Genomic DNA, 20,918 nt, shown 5'->3' with positions numbered 1-20,918 from the left:
TCTAAAGACTGATGAGCCTTGGTAATTTTTGTTATTCATCAAGTAAGTAGGAATTGGAGGAACTAGATTCAATGGCAGTGTCACAAAATGTCAAAAGCAAGTCTGCATCAGCACAAAAAAACCCAATAAACCTCTTGACTTTTGCCAGATCAAGGGAGGGAGTAGAGGCAAGAACACCACTAAAATTAGAGGTGGGGGGAGCATAGTCAAGGAATTTAAAGGAATTCATAGATGGTGTAGATTCTTCTGCAGAATCCTTTCTGTGATTTTATAAGGTTGCTTATATCTAGTTCATCGTATACTCTCTGCTCAGAAGTCAGTACTATAGGCTTAATCTTTCATTTTTAAATTTGGGAACTTCCAGTAAATAAAATGTGTGATTGCTCTAGATTGCCACTCGATGGCACTGTTACCGCACTTAATAAAAATAGTCAATAAATACCCAGGAAAGAAAAGAGTTCTGCTATTAAATGTTGTTGTTTTGTTTAGCACTTCTGAAAGCTAAACTAAATCAGAATTATAAGGAAAACTGGAAACATTTTACACCTGGCAGCACTGAAATACACATCATTGCATTCGTATGTAGTCTGTCCTGGCATTCCCAAGTATAACTGTGAGTGTCTTGAGCCCATACCTTCTAGTGGTACCGATTGGAATAATGGTAAAACATCCCTGAAACTAAAACAATGAATTCAGCTAGGTTATACAGCTGAAGAATCTCTGTTAGGTATTTTTTGAAAACTGAGTGAAATACATGCTTTCTAACAAGTGCAGCTCTGTTTTCAGAATTACTGTGTAGGTGTATTAATGTGAAATTACAGTAACACAAAGTAGAACTCTTGTCTTTTAGATGATCAGATTACTAATATCACACATGAAAGGCAGTGACGTTGTTAGCTTGTATAGATAGGTAGATAAACTCTAAGCCCACTGGCTCAGCAGGTCAACTGCTGATAATTTTTGCAGAAGAAAATGTGGAAATAAAAGAGCTGAAGCATGGCAGGCCATGACTGAGGTACGAGCATGTAGAAGACTAATTTTTATCCACACTAGTCTGACTCTCTAGCCAGCTAGTTCCTGAGAGTCATAAGGATCAGCAGTTGAATAAAAGAAGAAAGTAAGCATTAAACAGATATATTTTATAAACATATTAAACAGATATATTTTATAAACATATTAAATACCTAGCTCAGACTTGGTTTGCTGACACTTGAAAGTTCAATTAGAAGGAACAGGACATTTTCTAAAGACACATTTCCTCTCCCACGCAGGTGGGAGCTGCCAACTACTGACCCGAGATCATCAGGCTCCTAATCTTTCCCTGATACCATTATCTGCTACTCAGACGTACACCAGCTCAGTTTCAAGATGGGCTGACCTTGCACAGCAAATTATTTGCTCTCTAATGAAACATCAGACACAAATCCTCCAGGCAGTGCATGCCAGTGTAGCCCAGGTGAGACCTCTAGCTGTACAACCCCTGGATACCGACATTAGTAATCTGTTTCTTTAATGTTTCTAATACCTGCCGTAGCACTGGCCAGAGTACGCGCTCTGTTACTTCCTGCCAGTTGAGAAGGACGTTTGTGCACACTCATATTTCGTATGAGTATACAAAGTAATGTGCCGAAAGTACGTTCAGGTTTAGTGATGATATGAAGTCAGCCTTTCTTTTAAGTATGTGTATACCCTATGCAGAATATAGAGCTATGAATGGATTAGGTTTCTGTTTCCTTGCTATGGACATGCTAATATAAATCTGTGCCAGGCTTGATACAAAAACTAGAAAAAATAGTTGTATGTCAAAACACAGAAAGGGGAAAAAAAGAGGAGGGAAGCTTTAAAGTCATTCTGTGTGTGGATTGCAATGGTCTGCCTTAAACCTGACTTTCTTTTGGCCCTGCAATACAGCTGGATCAAGATGCTGTGACTCACAAGACAAATAGAGGCAAGAAATTCATCTCTGAAATGGCAGAGGTGATGGATGGAGGTAATCAGGTTAGAGAAATAAAGCAACAGCTCCTAATAAGGGAAATGCAGCTACAGCTGCTGGTCATGCCATCTGTCTAATCCTGGCAGATGCTAAAGGTGGCAAAGGATGTTTAATTAGTGGTCTATTTATGACTCGAAAACACAGGATCTTACTTGCCTTTCTAGCTAGAGAAAAAAGAACGCAGGTAGGGACTTGAAGCGGGCTGTTGTCAGCACAGGGCCTCAGGGGAATGGCATATCTCTGTCTTGACTGGCATATCTCTGTCTTGACTTCAGCAAAGGAAGTTACTCCTGTACCTCATTTTTCTTCACTGGGAAGGATATTGGACTGACTAAACAAAACAGAGATATGAATAAGGGAAAATCATTTATCAGCAATTCCCCTACTCTCTGTCTGTCCAAAAGTCCAGGTAGCCGGTGCCAGTTGCACTACCTATACGTAAGAACTACTGAAAGAGAGAGACTGACAGAGACTACCAGGGCAGACTTCATGCGTTCCAGCCTTTAAGTTTCAAAGACCTCGTTTTTATGGAGTCTCACAAGGCAGAAGGGAGGTTAACCAGAACCAGAAAGAAAGGACCTTCAAACCGAATTGCCCAGTGATAAATGTTTTTCCCATTCATCCCATATTCTCTGCTTCTGCAGACTATTCCAAAGGCTCAACAGTTATAACAAACAGTGGCACAAGAGTAAAGAGCTTTGACAGGAGGCATTTTCAGAATTAATTCTCTCTCTTCTGCACTTATTATATGAACTTGCAAAAGCAAAACAATACATAAAGTAAATTTGACTCCTCAAAACTCCTGTGTGGCGGCCTCAGTCTTTCCATCCCTAACAGTGGAAGCATCTTGTGTCAAATACCAAATTCAGCAGAATAAGCATCAGATGTGAACTTTGTTCACAAGTCAAATTAATATATGACTTTATATGACTGAAAAAGGCATAATAACAAGAGGATTCCTGTACACTGTACAGAGATGGATAATTTATTTTTTTGTTCATGCAAAGCCATGCTGAAACTAATAAATATTAATGATTATCTGCATAAACAGAAAGCACACTGAAGAGGGGAAAGAAAAGATCTTGGCAGACAGTTGGCAGGAACATAGGGTTATTCACATAAGATCAGTTTGAAGGGCTTTTCTGTATCCAGTTTCACTCCTCGTATTCAAACACCCAAACATGAGACTCAGACACACCAACAAAAACATCTGCCAGTAACATCCATAACTACCTATAACTACGCTGTGTGCTCAAAGGCTTATAACAGTGCGTAAACTTTGAAAACGAGATGAAGTGACTGTTTCAGAATTAGGGAGAACAACGGTTGCTCTATCTATCATGAAGCTTTGTGTGGAAAGAGAACGAGATATTTAAAGGCCTCAAAATGAAAAAGTAAACGGGTACCAGAGCAAAGGGGAGACAGAGAACTTTGTTGAGCCTAAAGTTCATTTGGCCCGGCACAAGAGAATTAAAGTTTTACATGAGGAAAAACACCAAACTGGGAAAAAAAGTAAGAACTGGATAAAGATTGAGACACGCTGTTGTGATACTATACGTTACATCCTAAACCTTTAAAACGGGAGTGACACCAATGCTCTGTAGCTTCTGGGTTCTACCTGTAGTAACTGAGACACACAGGACATAAAAGGCATCTGGACTTTTCAGGGAACATTCTGGTTTGAACTGGGAGCTATAAGAGTCAGCTGACAGCAAACTGGCTGAGAGGAAAGTAAGATTCTTCTCCCTGTTAACTTAGTTGTCTTATACAGAGGTATACACGTTTGTTTATTCATCTTAGTTTATCTCCAAGCCACCATTCTCCCTAACATCATCAAAGTAATTACTTGGCAAATCATTGGTATTGTGCAGAGTTTCATTGGGCCTTTTATGCCGCATCCATCTCTGTAAAAGAAGAACAGTAATACTCACATCAGCTAAGTCCTAAGTCAATGCTCAAAGCTCTCAGGAGGCACTAAAATAAGAAAAAAATTAGAGCCAAAATATATTGAGCTTGGGAGAAGACTGGACTGTCTGAATCCAGAATAAAAAGGCGTTCACATGAGACGCAGCGCCATTACCCCATATGGAGAGAGGGAAAGTATATCAAACTAGTATAAAGCCCTCTACATAGTTTCCTGACATATCTGCGTATCTCATTCATAAAAGGATGAGGGTTGTTTTCCAAAATCTGTTTGGCCCTGGAAAGGTGCTCAGCTGACATGGGATCATACAGAGCTTTGTGAGCCTTTTCTGGATAGATCCCCTTTTTGAAACCATCCACTGCTTCCATCACCATGACACTACATGAAAGTAAGGGCTAAGAGCAAAGCATTCCACCCACACATGACACCAAGGATACCATAACTGAAGAGCAGAGACAACCTTGTAGTCCTCTACTTCTGTTTGTTTAACTTTGGCTGCTTAGCATTTTCTGTTCTCAAAATAGGGAGAAATACAATTTAGTAAGAAGACGTCAGGCTGATGCAAGTGTCTCCACCTGGCCATCACCATGCAGGATCCAATTTAGCATTTGAAAATGAGTCACCTTAGCAAAATTCTGTGCTGATCACAAACCCAGTACAACTATCCCGTAGGGCTAGAAATCTAGCAAAGCACTTCAATGCAGAAATGAAATGCTCTGGCTTACGACATCCCGAAGGAGTTCCAGCTCTGCCCTGAATCATTCTGCCAGATTTCAGACACTGGTTACTAGGAGTCAAGCCTAAATAACTTCTTCATGGTTTCATTCTGAATGCAAATATCATTGTACTGCCTGGAAAGTAAGTATACAGTCACTCGTTACAGTCCCTGGAAAATGAGGTAAGTGTTACACACCAGACAGCATGGATTTTGCTCTGTTTTCAGTAGAAACATGCAGACTTCAGATGGACTGAAAAAAAAAATGTTCTAGGGCAAACCTGTAATTTTCTGCTGAGGTTGTAAATGACCAGTGTTTCAATAACTTTCTACTTGCACTTCCTCAAAATAGCTTCCTTCCTCTCTAACCCATACCTACATAAACTATAAATTAGCACAAATCTTTTTAAAATTTATGCTATTTGCAGAATTATGAAGTTTAAAATGAGAAATACTATTTTGCTCTTGAAATTAAGTTAGCAAACATGCATTTTCCGTGCTACAGAGTATGCACACTTCCCTTATGTGCACTTGGCCCTAGGCTACTAGATATTAACGTAGATTGACACAGGTCAAATTTTGTCCACAGTTTTGAGGCAAAGCACAAAAAGAGCTGTGGTTTGTAACCAAAAGCTCAAATGTTGGATTGTCATATAAATGGTTGCTTTTGTGAGATTTCTGCACCTCAACTGGATTAGCAAAACGTTCTCCTTTCAGTTAAAGATCTGATGCAGATCTACAGCTACTTTTAAGTAGAGATACTGGAATTCATATGGTACTTTCCTCAGTCCTATGGAAAGCAGTCCTTGTTACAAGTGCTTGGGTATAAACCGTTAGGATTTGCAATCTTCTCAATGCCCTGGTAATACTACAGAGTAAGAAAAAAAACAAACAATAATGCAGGAATGCAGTAGGTCAGTGGTTTGCAACCTTCCTGAATTTGAGGGCCACAGATGATAAGATTTATTGGTCTTAATTACTTTTACAAGCATATAGGCTAGAAGCAACTTAAGAGCTCCTCACTGTTGAAAACCACAACTGCAGCTGAAAGCATCTGGAAAGAAAGCTGAATCAAAGAATGATCTAAGTATTTTCTTAGTTTAATAACCAGGTAAAAAACGAGCATAAAAATAAAATGTACTTTCCGATACAAGCAAGGTCTATTTCAGTATTTATACTGAATTTACATTATAGCTCAAAGCAGAATGGAGACAACCTGGAGAATTGGAAAGATCATGTTCTAATTATTCACAGACAAAAAAGCCAGAACAGGCCACCAAGGGTTAATGTTAAGCTGATACCATCAAAAATCTCATTACAAGCACTGTGGCGCATAATTGATCTGACCGTATGGCTGACTGAGTCAGTGGCCCCAGAGATTTATGGACTCGTGCAGTTCGGTAAAGTCCTTGCTTGGATCTGGCTCTGAGCTGCTTGCTCAGTTAAGGCACTTTACAATTAGCAAAACAGATAAAAGAGGTAATATCTGCTAGACACAACTCTGACAATAGCAATGGCAACTTCAGTACTGAATTGCCCTCAGAACTTACAAGCTCATCAAGCTAAGCAAAAAAGGCCATTTCTTACTTTACAGACATCGCAGATTGAGTGGATTGAAAAAAAGGCGGCAGAGGAAGCTCGTCTGAAAAGTAACTGCAGTCAGAATTCAAAAAAGTCATGGTCAATATAATACATGAGACTACGCAATCAAATATCATTAAAATGTCCTTCAAGTTTTGTTTGTATAAACTCACTTCAGATTTCTTGTTAAGATTTCTATTTCTGGTCTCCTAGACGTACTCAGCAGTTTCCACTATTTTATTTTACTCCACCTAAATCAGAATTTATAGATGGTCTGAACATGAATTCAAAACATCCGTTTGGACAGTGATAAAGAGTACAATAAGAGCAAATCATCAACAGCATACAAAATCTACATTTTAAATAGCCAGTGAAAAAATTTCTAAATGCCTAGCACACTAGTCATTATAAATTAAGCTTGAAAAAAAAACACTTACCTGCAACAAAATCTCACTCAACTATTGTAGAATAACGACTTTTGTCCTACCACTACTCAAAACACAGACACAACCATTTCCGCGGGTAGTGCCTTCCACAGCCCACCAGAGTTCTGAGCTCACAATCTGTGCGTGAAACTATCATGGTTTCAAACACATACTGGGTCTCTATGTGCAACTGCACAGAGAAATGTGATTAAAACCTTGAAATTGTTTTGCTGTGGAGTTCTAAAAACTGTCATAAAGCTAAGCATTATATTTGGCGTGACAAGTTGTGGTAGTCCCTACTAATAGTGGCTGTTAAATGTGGAAGCTAATTGAAAATGTAAACGTTCCTGTCCTGGTCTAGGACTTTCTGTGATTTATGGGCATCTGAACTAAGGCTCACGGCGAATACCAAAAGAGATGTGATTAATCAAAAAAGACAATCAGTAGAGGCACAATAAAATACTGCAGTTCATGAAAAGAAATGGAACCTATTTATCTAGTCTAACTTTTACAAACAAAGCAATCATTGAAATGCTGGAATATTTCCTGAAGAACACAGAGATAGAATGGATTTTTTTTGAACTAGCGATGTGTGTTTTATCTTTCACATTTTGGTACAATGTACCAGTAGAACATCTAAGCAATTCAAGAAGCCCTTTCAACATCTTACCTTATTATATTTCATTCGTTTTGGAAGTTGTTGCAAGAAAAATTATTATTTTTCATGAGCATTTTAATGCAGTTATTTAAGTCTAGTATCCTGTAGCTCTACTTCATTTACCTTTTATTATCTTTTTTTTTTTTTAAATTTACAAAAAATATACAGAAACAACATCATATCACTACGAAACAGAGCCAAACACACTCGACAGGGCAGTTTATGGTCATTTGAACAGATGTGCTCTCTAAGAATTATCTCCTAATCTGAGGTCAGTCAATTAAACAACTCTGATCAGTTGAATATATGGGGTCTTTTTGTACAGACTATGATTCGTGCAGTCAGAAGTCCTGAATTAAAACTTTTATCAAATACTAGCAACACAAAAATATTATTTGCACTCACAAAACAAGTAGTACTTATTCCCAGTTACTATCGATCACAGCTGTCTGAGGGGACGGAGGGATTTTTGCCTATGGAGAGACAGTTCAAGTGTTCAAAATGTAATTATCAAAGGGATCAGGGAAAATACAATACGCTAAATAAACAGAGTAGGAGAATATTTTTCCCTTCATAAGCCCTCATGACATTCCTTATAGAGTCTAGAATTTTCAGGGATCATGTAGGAATCAGATGCTTACACTGGACAGAAAAGGTTCCCGAGGGAAAAAACAATCTAAAGGCCCCATCTTGATCCCTTTAGCTATCACTCCTCACTTTTTAACTATATTTCCGTGATATCTTCAGAAAACAACTAAGATGAAGGCTAAAACCTTTGGTGCCGCAATCGCGATCCTCCCTGAAAGAAGGCAAGACAATATGGCCTCAAACAGCCAGCCGAGGTCTGCTCGCCTCAGCAGCGTCTCCTCACCTCGCTCAGTATCAGGCTGAGGAGACCAGAAACGGAAACCTCAGCTCAGAGCCCTCCCTATCAAATCCTTCTATTTCTCTTTGCTTATTTTATACTGTTTTAGGCTGGCATATTTGGAAAATAGAAATATACACACTTCTGTGTGAGGAATATTAAGCACGCAAACACTGTAGGGGAGATCAGTTTTCCCTTATCTTTGTACCAGTTCCTCCCCTATAAATACGTGCAGAAAGAAAGCAGTCAAATGCTGTATTAACCAACAGTTTTATAAGGCAGACAAACAATAATGAAGCACGGGCAACAGACTTCTGCTGTTGTACTGTATTCCAGACAAAATGAATAATCACCGACAAAGACCAGCAACCTGGAGCTACGGCTGAAGCACGGGATTTGGGAAAAGCAGGGAGACACTGGAAGCACTGCTGAGGCGCCTGGTAAGGGGTACTGGGGAAAAGTGGAGAGAAAGGGGTTGAGCAGCATCACTGGGACATATACGGGACATAAACCTATAGGAAACTAGGCCTGGCAACTTCTCTGTTCACAAAACAACTTGTTAGTTTTTTATTGAACCTCTAGATAAACCAATAATCTTTCTCTTTCACAGTCAACCTGAAGAGCTCAGGAGAAGGTTATTTCAGAAACTCACTAATGAGCATCTCTAGCGCTCATTAAATAGATGTGTTAAAAGCTACTTCAGCTTCTAACTATTGTGAATATAAACAGCTAAATGACCACATAAAACCCTGCATTGGGCACAGAAAACAGCAAACCGATAAACAAAGAGATTTGTTTTGCTCTCCCAGCCAGATTTGCATAAGCATCTGCTCTAAATTCTGCTGTGTTCTGTCATTCTTGTTGTTCCTAAAGATGAAGAATTTTTTAAGTATACACATTTAGTATAATCTAATTTCAGGCGATTTTTCCACATGAAAAACAGTTTATGAGTGGGAGTTGATAACTGAAGTTAACATTAAAACCACCTTGTCCCCCTTTAAATAACTTTTGGAAGTATATATATAGCTTCAGCCTGTAGGATATAAAATTAATGGAAGTGCATCAAATGGGGCGGGGGGGGGGAATACAGCACTTTGGGGATCGTTTTGCCTCTTACTGGAATACAAAACAGATCAACAGACGTTGCAGTACACAGTAGATGCCTTTATGTCTTATCTGTTCCATTTGTTCAGCAATACACGGGTTCATAGCAAATGCAGATTCAACATTAACAGAGCTCAAATTTCTTCCTTTAAATCCCAAGTAATATTTTCTATTAGTCAAAGTATCCATATATTCACGGATTCTTAAGTGAGAAGGTAAATTATCAGAAAGGCAAGTAGCTTATTCTCTTTCTCTTTGCAGGTAACCATGCTTTTCTACTATTAGTACTCTGCCTCCTGCAAAAGAGTCTTCTCTTCATCACTGATGCATCTCTAGCTTGACTAAATCAGTGATGATTTCCCATTTCAACAAGTTCCAATTTCAAACAAAGAAATGGAACAGGCCATCATATAACTATTTTTCCTACTTCCAACTTGCATTAATCCAGTGTTGATGTATAGAGGACAGCAGTATGTAATGTCTGTAGATGCGACTACTGAGTGCAGTTGCCTTTCCTCATTGTTTTGGGCACAGTTACCGTAGTGATGCAGCAATATGAAATCAGTCAAGCGTGTCTTCTTTTATTATAAATCATGTAAGTGTATCCCTGTCCTTTGATTGGATGTGTGTACTGCATCAGAGAGACTCAAATTCCCCTCTGGGGACTACAGCAAAGGAAGGGGGGAAGAAGGAACTCAGTGATCCTTTGCCTGAGACGAAATCATGATTTATAGTACGTTTATAAGCTGCTGGGCACCTTGCTGCTGGGAGCAGGTGGTGAAATAATGTGAGTGAAATCAAGCTTTTCTCTGATGCTCACACCTACATCTAATGCATATTCCTGAATTTAGAAGCTCTACAAAAAACATTTGTAAAGCAGCAATATCTGTAAAAGTCACAGTCTCTTATTTACAGCATCAACATCAACTTTTGACACTTTAAAGCTTATAGCTTTGAACAGATGAACTATACCTAAAGATGCTTTACAGATATTAATCTGTACAATCTCAAAATAGTGTGCCGTTCTTCAGACAACTAATAATGAGGTTAAGATGGTAATTTTTCAAAAGCAGTCAGGAATTCTCTATACTCATCCATCTATACTCGTTTTCTGTACTCAACCTAAACCTTCAAAATTCAAATAGAAGTCAAAAGATGCTTTGAGATACCCAAATTCATGAGTTACTTTTGAAAAAAAATGTAGTCTATACAAGCTGTCTAGCAGAAAATCTGTTTGTCTTACTAATAAAGCCACTCCCCAGCCAAAATAAATGCTGAAAAACAGGAAAAAACCCTCTACTTTTCTTATATTATCTAAAACATATAATATGCAATATTTATATGCTGGGGAACAACTGTTTCATGGCAGTTGTCTTGGAATAATCATCACCACAGAAAAGTGCAACCTTTCGACTCCATTTTGTGGCTGGAATGACACCTGCCTCCTCTCAATGGGAGGATCCAGCCGGCTAGACTGAAATCGCTGCACTTCCTTTCTTGCAGCTGCCATCACTCAGAAGCCTCTCTTCTGCTCATCAGAAGTGCAGGGAGATGGATAGTTTCTAAGGTCCTTCTGCTTTTATTGCTACTCAGGTACTCACCGAGCCCTGTAACCTCACCGATATCAAAGAACACTGGAATAGGATGTTTCTATCCCATTCATTCCAGTACTGCTGCTGCCATATATCCCTGAGAAATCCCAACAAAGCCCAACAAGAAGACTGAATAGGGAGGTTTAAAGTTTCTCTGACTTCACTGTCCCTGAACAGTTTTAGTCAGTCCAGCTGTCAGTTTAGTCTCTGGCAGGCTAAGAGGTGTAGCCCCTCGCCAGCACCGCCGGGCGCTGCGCCTGCTCCGAGGCGCGCAGTGAGCCAGCAGCTCTCCGCGCAGCTGCCGCAGCCAGCTCCCTTACCTCCTTGCCTATTTTGTGACAATATAGTTCACAACAGTTTCACACAGAAGGGGAGTTTTGGGGGAGTTTCACACAGAAGGGGAGTTTATTGAGGTTTGGAAGGTGTGTCTCTCCTTCTGTCTCCAAAGGGATGACACAGGAAGAAAGCAAACTTGACAACAGAAAATCCTACAGTAACTACTCTAAAGCCACCTACCAAAAAGGAGATTAAAAGATCATTTCTATTCCTGGTAACATTCGCCTCTTCAGGCAAATTGATCTCCTTCTCTTCAACAATCTTTTGTTACAAACTGAGAAATGTTTTCCAGGACTCGAAAAAAAAAAAAAAAAGAAAAAGAAAAAGAAAAAAGAAAAAAAAGAAAAAAGAAGAAAGAAAGAAAAAGTCCAGCAAAATCACAATGATACCAAGTTAGAAATAGAAGCTATTTATGGACTCCTGTGCCTGTGAAAAGACTCATTAGTATTAGCAAAATTATGAATGGGCAATAGGTCTCCAGTAGCAGGTTTGGTACATTTAATGTAGTCCCAAACTATTCAGGACAGATAGTGGTCTAATGTACCCTTAGAAACTTTATTACACCTATATTTACAACTTTTTTTTCCTATTTAAACTAAATCCCACTTCCTGCAATTTAAACTCACTTAAAGATACTGGCAGGACAAAAATAGAAGATAAAGATCTTTAAAGAAAAGTAGAAGCATATAATATTTTCAAGTGCAAACTAGGAAGAGATTACAAAGTTTCTGGTAGGAGAGAGAATTAAGCCTTTTAAAAACAGAAGTTACACTTAATATTTTAATTCCAATGTTTTGTTATTCTTAGGTTTGAGTCCATAGTTTGGACAGGTCTCTCTCTTCATTTTTAAATATTTTATTAGCGTAAAAATATGACTCTCTTTAAAAAAAATAAATATTTTAAAATATTTCCAAAAACCGCTCTCTTTAGTTTGATAAAATTCTAATGACTGGAGAATAACTACCCTTTGTAACTTGTCCTCTTTAAGTCACAGGACAAATTATCAGTTGTTTGCAAATGCAATAGAAAAATCTGCTTAAACAGCAAATGAGTTAATACTTTCCTACTTACACCTAGAGCCATTCCAGCTGGATAAGAAATCTCAGATTCTGAAATGAAATGCTTTTTCTTCCATCTCCTTTTCCACTTCTTTCTCCTCTAAACCTGTATTGCCTGAATGGTACTAAATACCTCTCTTCTGAACACAAGTGCCTGGTCCGCAATTAAGAGGAAAAAGACTCTACTGATGAAGCATGAATAGTTCAGATGAAGATCTCTTATGCAATGTGATTACACCAGTCTGAAGAAAATGTTTAGACAAAAGACTTAAATCTGCTTTTTGAGAGCACTAGGAAGTAGTATGTTTTGTATTTCCTTGGTTCTGTACTAGTAAGAAGGTAATTTTGTAGTCTTTTATTGAATAATCTAGTCTAATTTAATTGGAATTTGACTGACACATAGAGTAGTAACGTCTCTGCCTCAAGATCATACCACAGAGTTTTTTCCATGAAATCTGTTTGACACGGTTCTCTCCTGTCTCCTGGTAAGTAACTGAACTGCTGAGGTTAGTGTGGGGAAAGGTATCATCAACTCTTCCTAGACCGTAATGATTCCGGAGGCTAAGGCCTTAGGAAAGTCATTAGCACTGTCTTGGCAGTAAGTGAGGGACATTGGAGACTACTGGCTTGAGGTCTTCAGAGCTATCTACTCTGCAAAATGGAAAAACCCACCTATTTTCAATCCTGTTATTTTAGGACTTTATGACCTCAGTAGCATAATCCCATTTTACAAGGTCCTCTACTACCATCAGGTTGGATTCGCCAAACCATCTGGTGAGGGAACACCCTTGTTCTCAGAAGACTTTTGTTCACACAGATCTGGTTGCAAATATAGTTCCCAGGTAATAGGTTGCAGATAGTCTTGATGAGTTGCAAAAGACAACCCAGAAACTAGTAGGAATTTATGCTGAGGAAGGCAGCTTCCCATATTTTAGGAGCGAATTTAAAAATGTAAGAACATTTGGTTTGTTTTAGTGATCTTTTAAGAAGCAAAATCAAATGACATTATTTAGAAAGTGATATGAAAAGAGAAGAAGATAGTGTTCCTCTTATACTTTCCTGTATATTAATAAAAGCCTTCTGCTTAGTTAACATATGGATATACTCCATCTCCCCTAGGATCTGGAGCGATGAATCTATAACATCAGATGTTATGCTGGCAGAACCATCATTATTTTCTTCTTACTGAGTTAAAGTATAATTACAGAACTCTCAGCCCTCCTTCTCTGTCTGTCCTTCATTGGTCTGTCATGTATTAAACTATGTACTAAACTATTACATGGCAAACAGCCAGTATTTACTTTTTTGTTCTTTTGTCTCAACATCGCACTGGCAAAAACCACGAACTGTTGAAGAAATGAACAGCACCAGGGTTAAGAAACATGTCAGTAACAGTACAGGTTTTTTTTAGATAACCTTATCAACTCATAAATCTGTGCACAGAGAGATACTAATGACTCTTAGGCCTTTCATTCTCTCCTGTACTCCCAATCCAAAATCCTACATATTAATTTTTGTGTTGTGGGGCTGTAAACCTTAGATTATGATCTTGTTTCAGGTGTTCTGATAAGGGCAGAAGTCTGACACCTGGAACCCTGATTTGAGGATACACAGTCTTCTACCAGGCTTAGAATAGGAAAAAGAAGTACCTACAGTTGGAAGAGATCATATTATATATATTTATGGGTATATACATCCAAAAAATATTTCTGCAGTTTAGTAAGCCACAAAAGACTTTGGTGTATCATATATGAAGAACACAGAACTACATAGAACATCACATTAACAGTTTACATAAGCTGAAATCCTTATCGAGCCTTCCCTGATTTTTTGTTTGGTGATGCGGCAGAATGAAAATCTAGACTTTTTTTTAACAACACAGTGTATATCAGGCAACACACTTTTTGTGCAGAATTACTATTACTATTTTGTGCAGAAAATTTCTTTGCTTTTTAATTAATGGGTAAAACAGCTAGAACAATCTGGATGATTCTTTTTGGTTCCCAACCTCAAAATGTGACATAACCGTCATGTAATGAAATACTAATATCTTACTAATAAAGATTGAAATACAATCTTTAAATTGAAATGTAATTTCTCAGTCTTAAGATTCTTCACTGCTTGAAAAATGAACCCTTTACAGAATACTGTAATACACATTTGATGCACGACAGTCTTTGAAGAAGTTTACCTTGAAAAATTATGCTAAATTTAAAGCTGCATTTGCAAAATAGTTTATAAAACGGTAATTACCTTTCCCACCCAGCCTGACCCAAGCAGGGCATAGAGCAATTTCTTCATAGCAGCCTAATCTGGGACTGTGATAACTGGCAGCAATTAGAAACATTTCTCTGTAGATGTTTATTCTAATAGCTTCTCTATGACCTGAACTCCTCTTTCAGAGACCCCAAACAAGTCTACATTCATTTTCAATTTTTAAACAGAAGCTAACAGCGATAGACTTTATGAAGTCCTGAAATAGCAATGCTTGTCTTACAGCTGAAATTGCCAGGCACTTGCAACAGTGATCTTTCAGTATACAATCACTGCAGCATTACACATTGATTTCTCCCCAAACAATTTACCTTTTATGTTACTTTTATTTTATGTTTTAGAACTTTACCCAGTTTTCAGGCATTCCCATGCTCCTTGAACAGAAACAAACTGTTACATATATAGATGTAACCTTTGTTCTCTCACAAAAAGATACAGCTAAATCTTCAACTGGTAAGCTACCATAGCCTCTCTGGCTGCCTTGGAGCTAGATAATGTATACCAGCTGTGGATCTAGGACTTTTTAAAGTGTCTTATATAAGAACCAGTGCAAATGAAAAGAATATATTTGTAAAAGAAGGGGAAAAAATCTACAAAATGATTTTACTCTGTTGTTCTGGTATTTTTCTATTCATTTAAGAATAATTCCACTATGCTCAATGGAGGTTTACTGCTTTTCAACAGATGCAGCGTCATTCCAACTTGCTTTGCATTACCTAAGAAAAATCATCTCACCCTTTGTACACCTTATAGGAGAAGCAAAGAGCCCAGAAACTCCTATGCACTATATAAACGAGCCTTAGCAGTGGGTGGACTGCTTTTTTTATAATTATGTTTTGCTTCCTGGTTATTGGAGCTGTGAAAGATGAGGAGGACTGAAAGTGATTTGGAGAGAAATCTATACCTTTGCTTAATTCTGGTAAAATATTTCCATGGAAATCATGTAGAAATTGTAAAAGCAAAAATACCACTCCCGGAGTCTCCTTACGAATATATTCCATTCGCATGATGCAAAGATCTAAGCCAGTATTAACCCAACCGGGAATGATTCCATGGTAGAAATATTCTGGGATGTTTCCAGAATAGAGTATGCACGAAAGTACTCTCCTGAGCGCCCAGGCAGGATCTGCCCCCTTGGCAAGGCTTGTGAGGACAGCAGAGGAGCATGAAAATGAAGCTGCTTGCCCCAGCCCTGAGCTGGCATCAGCAGGTGGGGCTGTGCTGCCTTACATGGACTGCCCACACGCATGGACTTCACCGAGTTATTCCACATTTAAACTAGGAGGCAACACACCGGCTTTAAACTTGACAACATGATGAAAAAGTCTAATTTAAAGCGAAGGCAATTCTAAGACTCCATCAGAAGCCATAAATATATATATTTTTAATTTTGCCAAGATTATTTGTAAATTCTTTTCTTTTCTTGTGAGGAAGGATCGTTTCTGCTCTTAATACCTCTCGTTTTAGCCCTCCTTTTGGCGATTGTGGCTTTTCTTAATATACTGCAAGGAGAACGATTTATATGGCTAGAGCTGAAGAATATTCCCTTTTAAAATTCATTTTTACTATTTTCTGTCTTAAGTGATTTCATAGTGATTTCAAAGTGATATCTGTGCAGAACAACAACAACAAACTAGTGCAGCATGGCTTTTTGTTACTGATATTCTTCCATTGAAAGAAGAAAACTCTTCCCTCTAGTGCCCCTGCTTTGGTATAAGGATGTGTATTATTATTCACTGAGATACACAGCTATGTGATGTTTTAAAAGCCCCTCAATAAAGGTTACTGAGTTATTTATAAAATCTACAATGAAACTAGACAACCCTTTAAAATCAATCTGTCTTAATGTTTGCATTTTTCACAGACAGAAATTTTTTAAATTAATATATAGGAAAGCAAAAAAAATCCTTGGCTTCCAGAGCAATTTATTAATTGAAAAAAAAAAATTAATACACATTGTACCTTGCCAATAAAGATTCCTGTCCTTGATGCCAGCAATTCAAAAACAAAAGGCAAGCTTAGGCTGAGCATACAGGACACTAAAATTAAAGGTAATACAACAGTCTAGATATTTGATTAGTCTGTGTGATTATAATGTATGTCTGTCTGCTTTCCTATCTTGCTAAATGTTCTAATCACTTTGGGCAAACCTTATGAATTTTCCATTTTCCTCCTTTTCACAATCCAACTTTTATAAAGCTCATTGTCTGGCTTAAGAAAACTGCTTTGCATTCCAGCTAATTCACAACACTGATTTAATTGTTTTGAAGAGCGTCAGTGAGAAGCACTTATAGAGGCTGATTTGTAAGAACCACTGAGCAATTTCAGTTCCCCTAGAGACCTGTGAGTGCTTAACTCTTCTAAAAGGCAAGCCCAAGAGACTAAGAATCAAATCTGCACCTTCACGTAATGTTTAACTATGTTACGGCAGTTCAGTCGTTGCAAGTTTTCTGCTTTATTCACCCTCATTCATTCCTACTGTATTTCAGTACAGTTTATACGACTTCTACATCACTAAAAAGATCTACTCAGAAGAAAATATTCAGCAGAGCTTTATATTCAGAACTAGTGCTGCAAACACTAACTAGAAAACACATGGTCCTCACTCTTCTTTCTGAAGTGAGTATAATCGACGTTTTATCTCTGTTTCAAACAATTAAAAATAACTTTTCAATAAAAGACAGCAGAAAGTAGTATAAATTTGACATCAGGCTTTTTAAAAGCTATTTTCTCTAACGCAACTCTCTATATCAGCTATCTTCTCCAGTTTCAACAATAACTTCAGTTATAGTATATGAGTTCAAGTTTCAAGTAATTTAAAGAATCTAAATCAGCATGAGTATTAGCTTTTTTTTTTGCATATTAATATATTGTTATTCAGGCTATGATCTACATTGCTTACCCCAAAAACAAATGAATTATTTCTTAACAGCAGGCTGTTAATACTGACGTATTTTGAGAAGAGACACAAGGTACCCTCTTTTAACTATAGTTAAGAAGTTTTACACTAGGAGAGCTACAAATCACAAAGAGAAGATGTTTTTCTTACCATAATGAGGAATTATTGCCCAAGCCATTGCAGAAGCATAGATACCGCCAATCATCCAAAACATACAGAGCCAACTCAAGTGTTCACCTCGTTTCTCCCGAGCAAGCACTTCCGAAAAATAGGAGAAGACTGTTGGAACAGCTCCACCAATCCTAAAAGGAGATACATATCCTGGATTAAGGGAGCGAGTAACAGCTAGTTAAAGTCTGAACAAGCTAACTTAAAACCCAATCTACAAGCAGCTTTTCTGGCAAGAGTGTCTGTTTCTCTTTAATTGCACCATGTATCTGAGAACTCTCGAGGAAGCTTGTACCACTTTGGATAGAGTTATCAGCAAAGATTTTCATGAAGACACTACGTTCAATGTATTCAATGATTCAAATGGATTGTCAGTGCACGGGCCCTCTGGAACAGAAACCAGTATAAAGCTTTGACTTTCACCATTACAAAAATCCTGTAATCATGGCAGTCTACTGCCAAGTGTGAAAACATTTTCCTTTTAACTGCAAACATTAGCCTAAGGCAATCAAGAAGCAGACTAAATGACAACTATGTAACTAATACACTTTATTTCATACATATTTGGAAGGATGCTTTCTATTAAGTTGCACTACAGGATTTGCTAAACCCATGCTGGCCTATGCATTCAAACATCATTCAGTTTTCACATGGTAAAACTAAACACCGCCTAAAGGTTAGCTGGATAAAAATATGTTCAACTTGTTTTTACAAAACCAGACAAAACTCAAAGTAGGTATCAGTTTCAGTACCAGGTTCCAGCTCATTTTTACTGTCTTTATCTCTTCGCTACATGTAGCAGCTATCAAACCTTCCACAACAGAGTAAGTCCATCCACTACTTATGGTTTTTATTTTTCCTGCTGAAGATAACACCTATGAGGTTTCAAGAGATATTCTTACATACCAAATTACATCCTCCAAAGAAGCAGTACTTTGCATCGTTTGAATTTTTAACTGAACTTTAAAGAGAAATGCATATTTATGCTGTTGTCTCAGTGACTGCCAAACTGGGAGAAAAAAGAAGTAAGAAAGCTTAAAACAGACTATAACAAATATTAAAAAGGAGGACATCAATACAGAAACAATATTTTAATCCTAAGAAAATTCAGTGCCTTAGCAATACAGTTTATCTTAAAACACGTTCAGGTACTATATGAGCAATTAGGTTTTTCAGTTGACTGTTGTTTTGTCCTTCCCGTCTGGACGGCAGTTCACAAAGGACTGCCAGGCCGCTCTTACCGTCGCAGTTAGTATCTGCCGTGGTGGAGACTGTTCGCTTGCACGTTCTCTGCAAGGCCTGTAAAGGTCCGCACCTCCAGGAATTCTGGTGGGATATCCAGTAGGTTTCTCAAGCAAGAGCTGTATCTGCGGTCCTCTCTCAGGCGTGAAAAGCCTAAAAGGCCTCCCCAGCACCCCGCTGTGACTGGCCATGTGGATGATGGTCCTGCAAGGCTCTGGGGAGCCCCGGAATAAGCAACGGGGCAGGACGATGCCGCGGGCGCCCTCACAGCTTGCTTGCCGTGGGGAAGCCCTGCTAGCTCAGAGGCGCGTAGCTCAGGGGCTCTCCAGGCACAGGCTGATTACACCTATGATTTCTTGTTCACCAGGCCTCAGGCACAGCATTGAATTTCATTCCCACAATGTTCCCTGAAAACAATACTCGTGGATCAAATTAAATTATTTTACTAATGTTGAAAATTCAGTAGCCTAATCAGTAACAGGCCTTCTTCTTTCCTGGGTAAGCTGGAAAGTGCTGATGGGGAGTTACAGGTGCTCACTTCCAAGAAACCCTAAATTAATACATCACTTACGGTACGCAAGAGAGCATCATTCACGTACCCTACTTACCCAGTAAACAGCTTTGGTAAGTCAGCACTTTTTTTCTCTCCTTACTGCTGTTCACTAAGAAACGTATGAAGAGTGGTAGGTAAATATATATTTGTTACTTTTCCTGTTCTATCATCCAATCTGTGTTTCTAAATTTACAGTTTTCTTTGTTGCATGTTTCTTTTCATGAAGTACAGAATCTTCTCTTTCTCTTACAATGCAGTTAACTATGGTAGTAAATATAGTTTGCTACATAGAACAATTAATAATAAATTACATTTAACACTTTCGTAGTTTTCCCTTTGCAAAGCACTCGAAAATATTGTCTATGAAGGGTTCAGTTCAGGCAAATCTGATTCTTACGCTTATGAAATTCAAGATTCAACATAAAATCGTCTTAAAACTTCCCTTAAATCTCCTTGGCTGGACTTTCTACGAGGTGGGGCTTGGGGAGAGATCCCAATGTCCGTCCATAGGTCATGCAAGTGCTTGCGGGAAGGAGTAGGTAGGAAGTGGGTGGAAAATGGGTGGCTGCTTCTCACTAACCAGGAAGTGGAAAGAACGTAACGTGTATCTCAGCGTCATAAAGAAGTAGAGCAATCCCAACTGCCAGAGGCAATACAAAAAGTATCTCCTATCTGTCAGCATTAACCAGTGGTACCATGAAAGATGAGACGTTATTGTTGCTATAGTATTTAAAACTGTTCCGGGGGGCCAGCTCCCATTTTATGTCCTAAAGATCCTTCAGGCTACGGAGGAAGCCTCGTCTCTACTGAGCAGTTTAATAAGGAAACTTTTCTGACAGACATTTTAAAGCTGCCAGGGAAGCAGACAGACATGTAAGAGGAATTTTGGAGCCAGCAGCTACAAAACCAAAATGTTTATTTACAGTATGCAAATAAATGGGGAAAAAAATCAGCTTTGGAAAAAAAGCACTTTGTCTGTCTCATCTAATGTGATTACATTGATATTTCCACAGAGTACATGAGCAGGCTAAAAAAAGCCTAAAAGTCTGGAAATTATGTTCATATTGATTAGATAGTGAAAATAATTTGTCCACTGTCTAAAGCTCTGTAACCTAAAAGAAAAACAAAGGATGCATTTTTATTATACCTACAAAAGCCACTACTTACAATTGCAGGTTTCAGTTCCATAGTAACTGTGCAGTAAATTGTGTTGTGTAGTTATTGGTACTTTTATTATGTGAACGGAAAACGTTACTTGTCAGTTGGTAAAATTCTTCCCTCTAGTCTCATATTAGTGATGGATGATACTGCTAAAAACTGTCAGGATACTGATACCAAAAAAGCTATTCCTGTGCCACTAATGGCAATGCTATTAAACTGACTTATAAGCCCCTCTAAGATTTTCAAAACAGCTTTCAAACAGCAGCGCTGGAGGAGGGAGAAGAGGAGGCCGGGGAAGCAGCAGCCTGCTGCAGCGCTGTTTCTTCGCCCTCCCGCTGAGCAGCAGCCCCGCCACCGCCCCCTAAAAGCT

The 20,918-nt window shown here is 38.3% G+C and overlaps 1 protein-coding gene across 2 annotated transcripts in view; it reads right to left on the bottom strand.

Moving 5' to 3' along the window:
* The window catches only part of LOC104152945 (synaptic vesicle glycoprotein 2C), a 182,045-nt gene that overhangs the window by 32,443 nt on the left and 128,684 nt on the right, over window positions 1–20,918 (bottom strand). For both annotated transcript variants that reach the window (XM_068927675.1, XM_068927674.1), the window contains exon 4: window positions 17,575–17,726. In XM_068927675.1, the coding sequence (XP_068783776.1) occupies window positions 17,575–17,726 (152 nt within the window). The remainder of the gene's footprint in view (window positions 1–17,574; window positions 17,727–20,918) is intronic.

The sequence above is a fragment of the Struthio camelus genome, chromosome Z, assembly GCF_040807025.1.
Source record: "Struthio camelus isolate bStrCam1 chromosome Z, bStrCam1.hap1, whole genome shotgun sequence".
Taxonomy (NCBI): domain Eukaryota; kingdom Metazoa; phylum Chordata; class Aves; order Struthioniformes; family Struthionidae; genus Struthio; species Struthio camelus.
The sequence above is the reverse complement of the archived record's forward strand: the minus strand, read 5'-3'. Positions and strand labels throughout refer to the sequence as shown.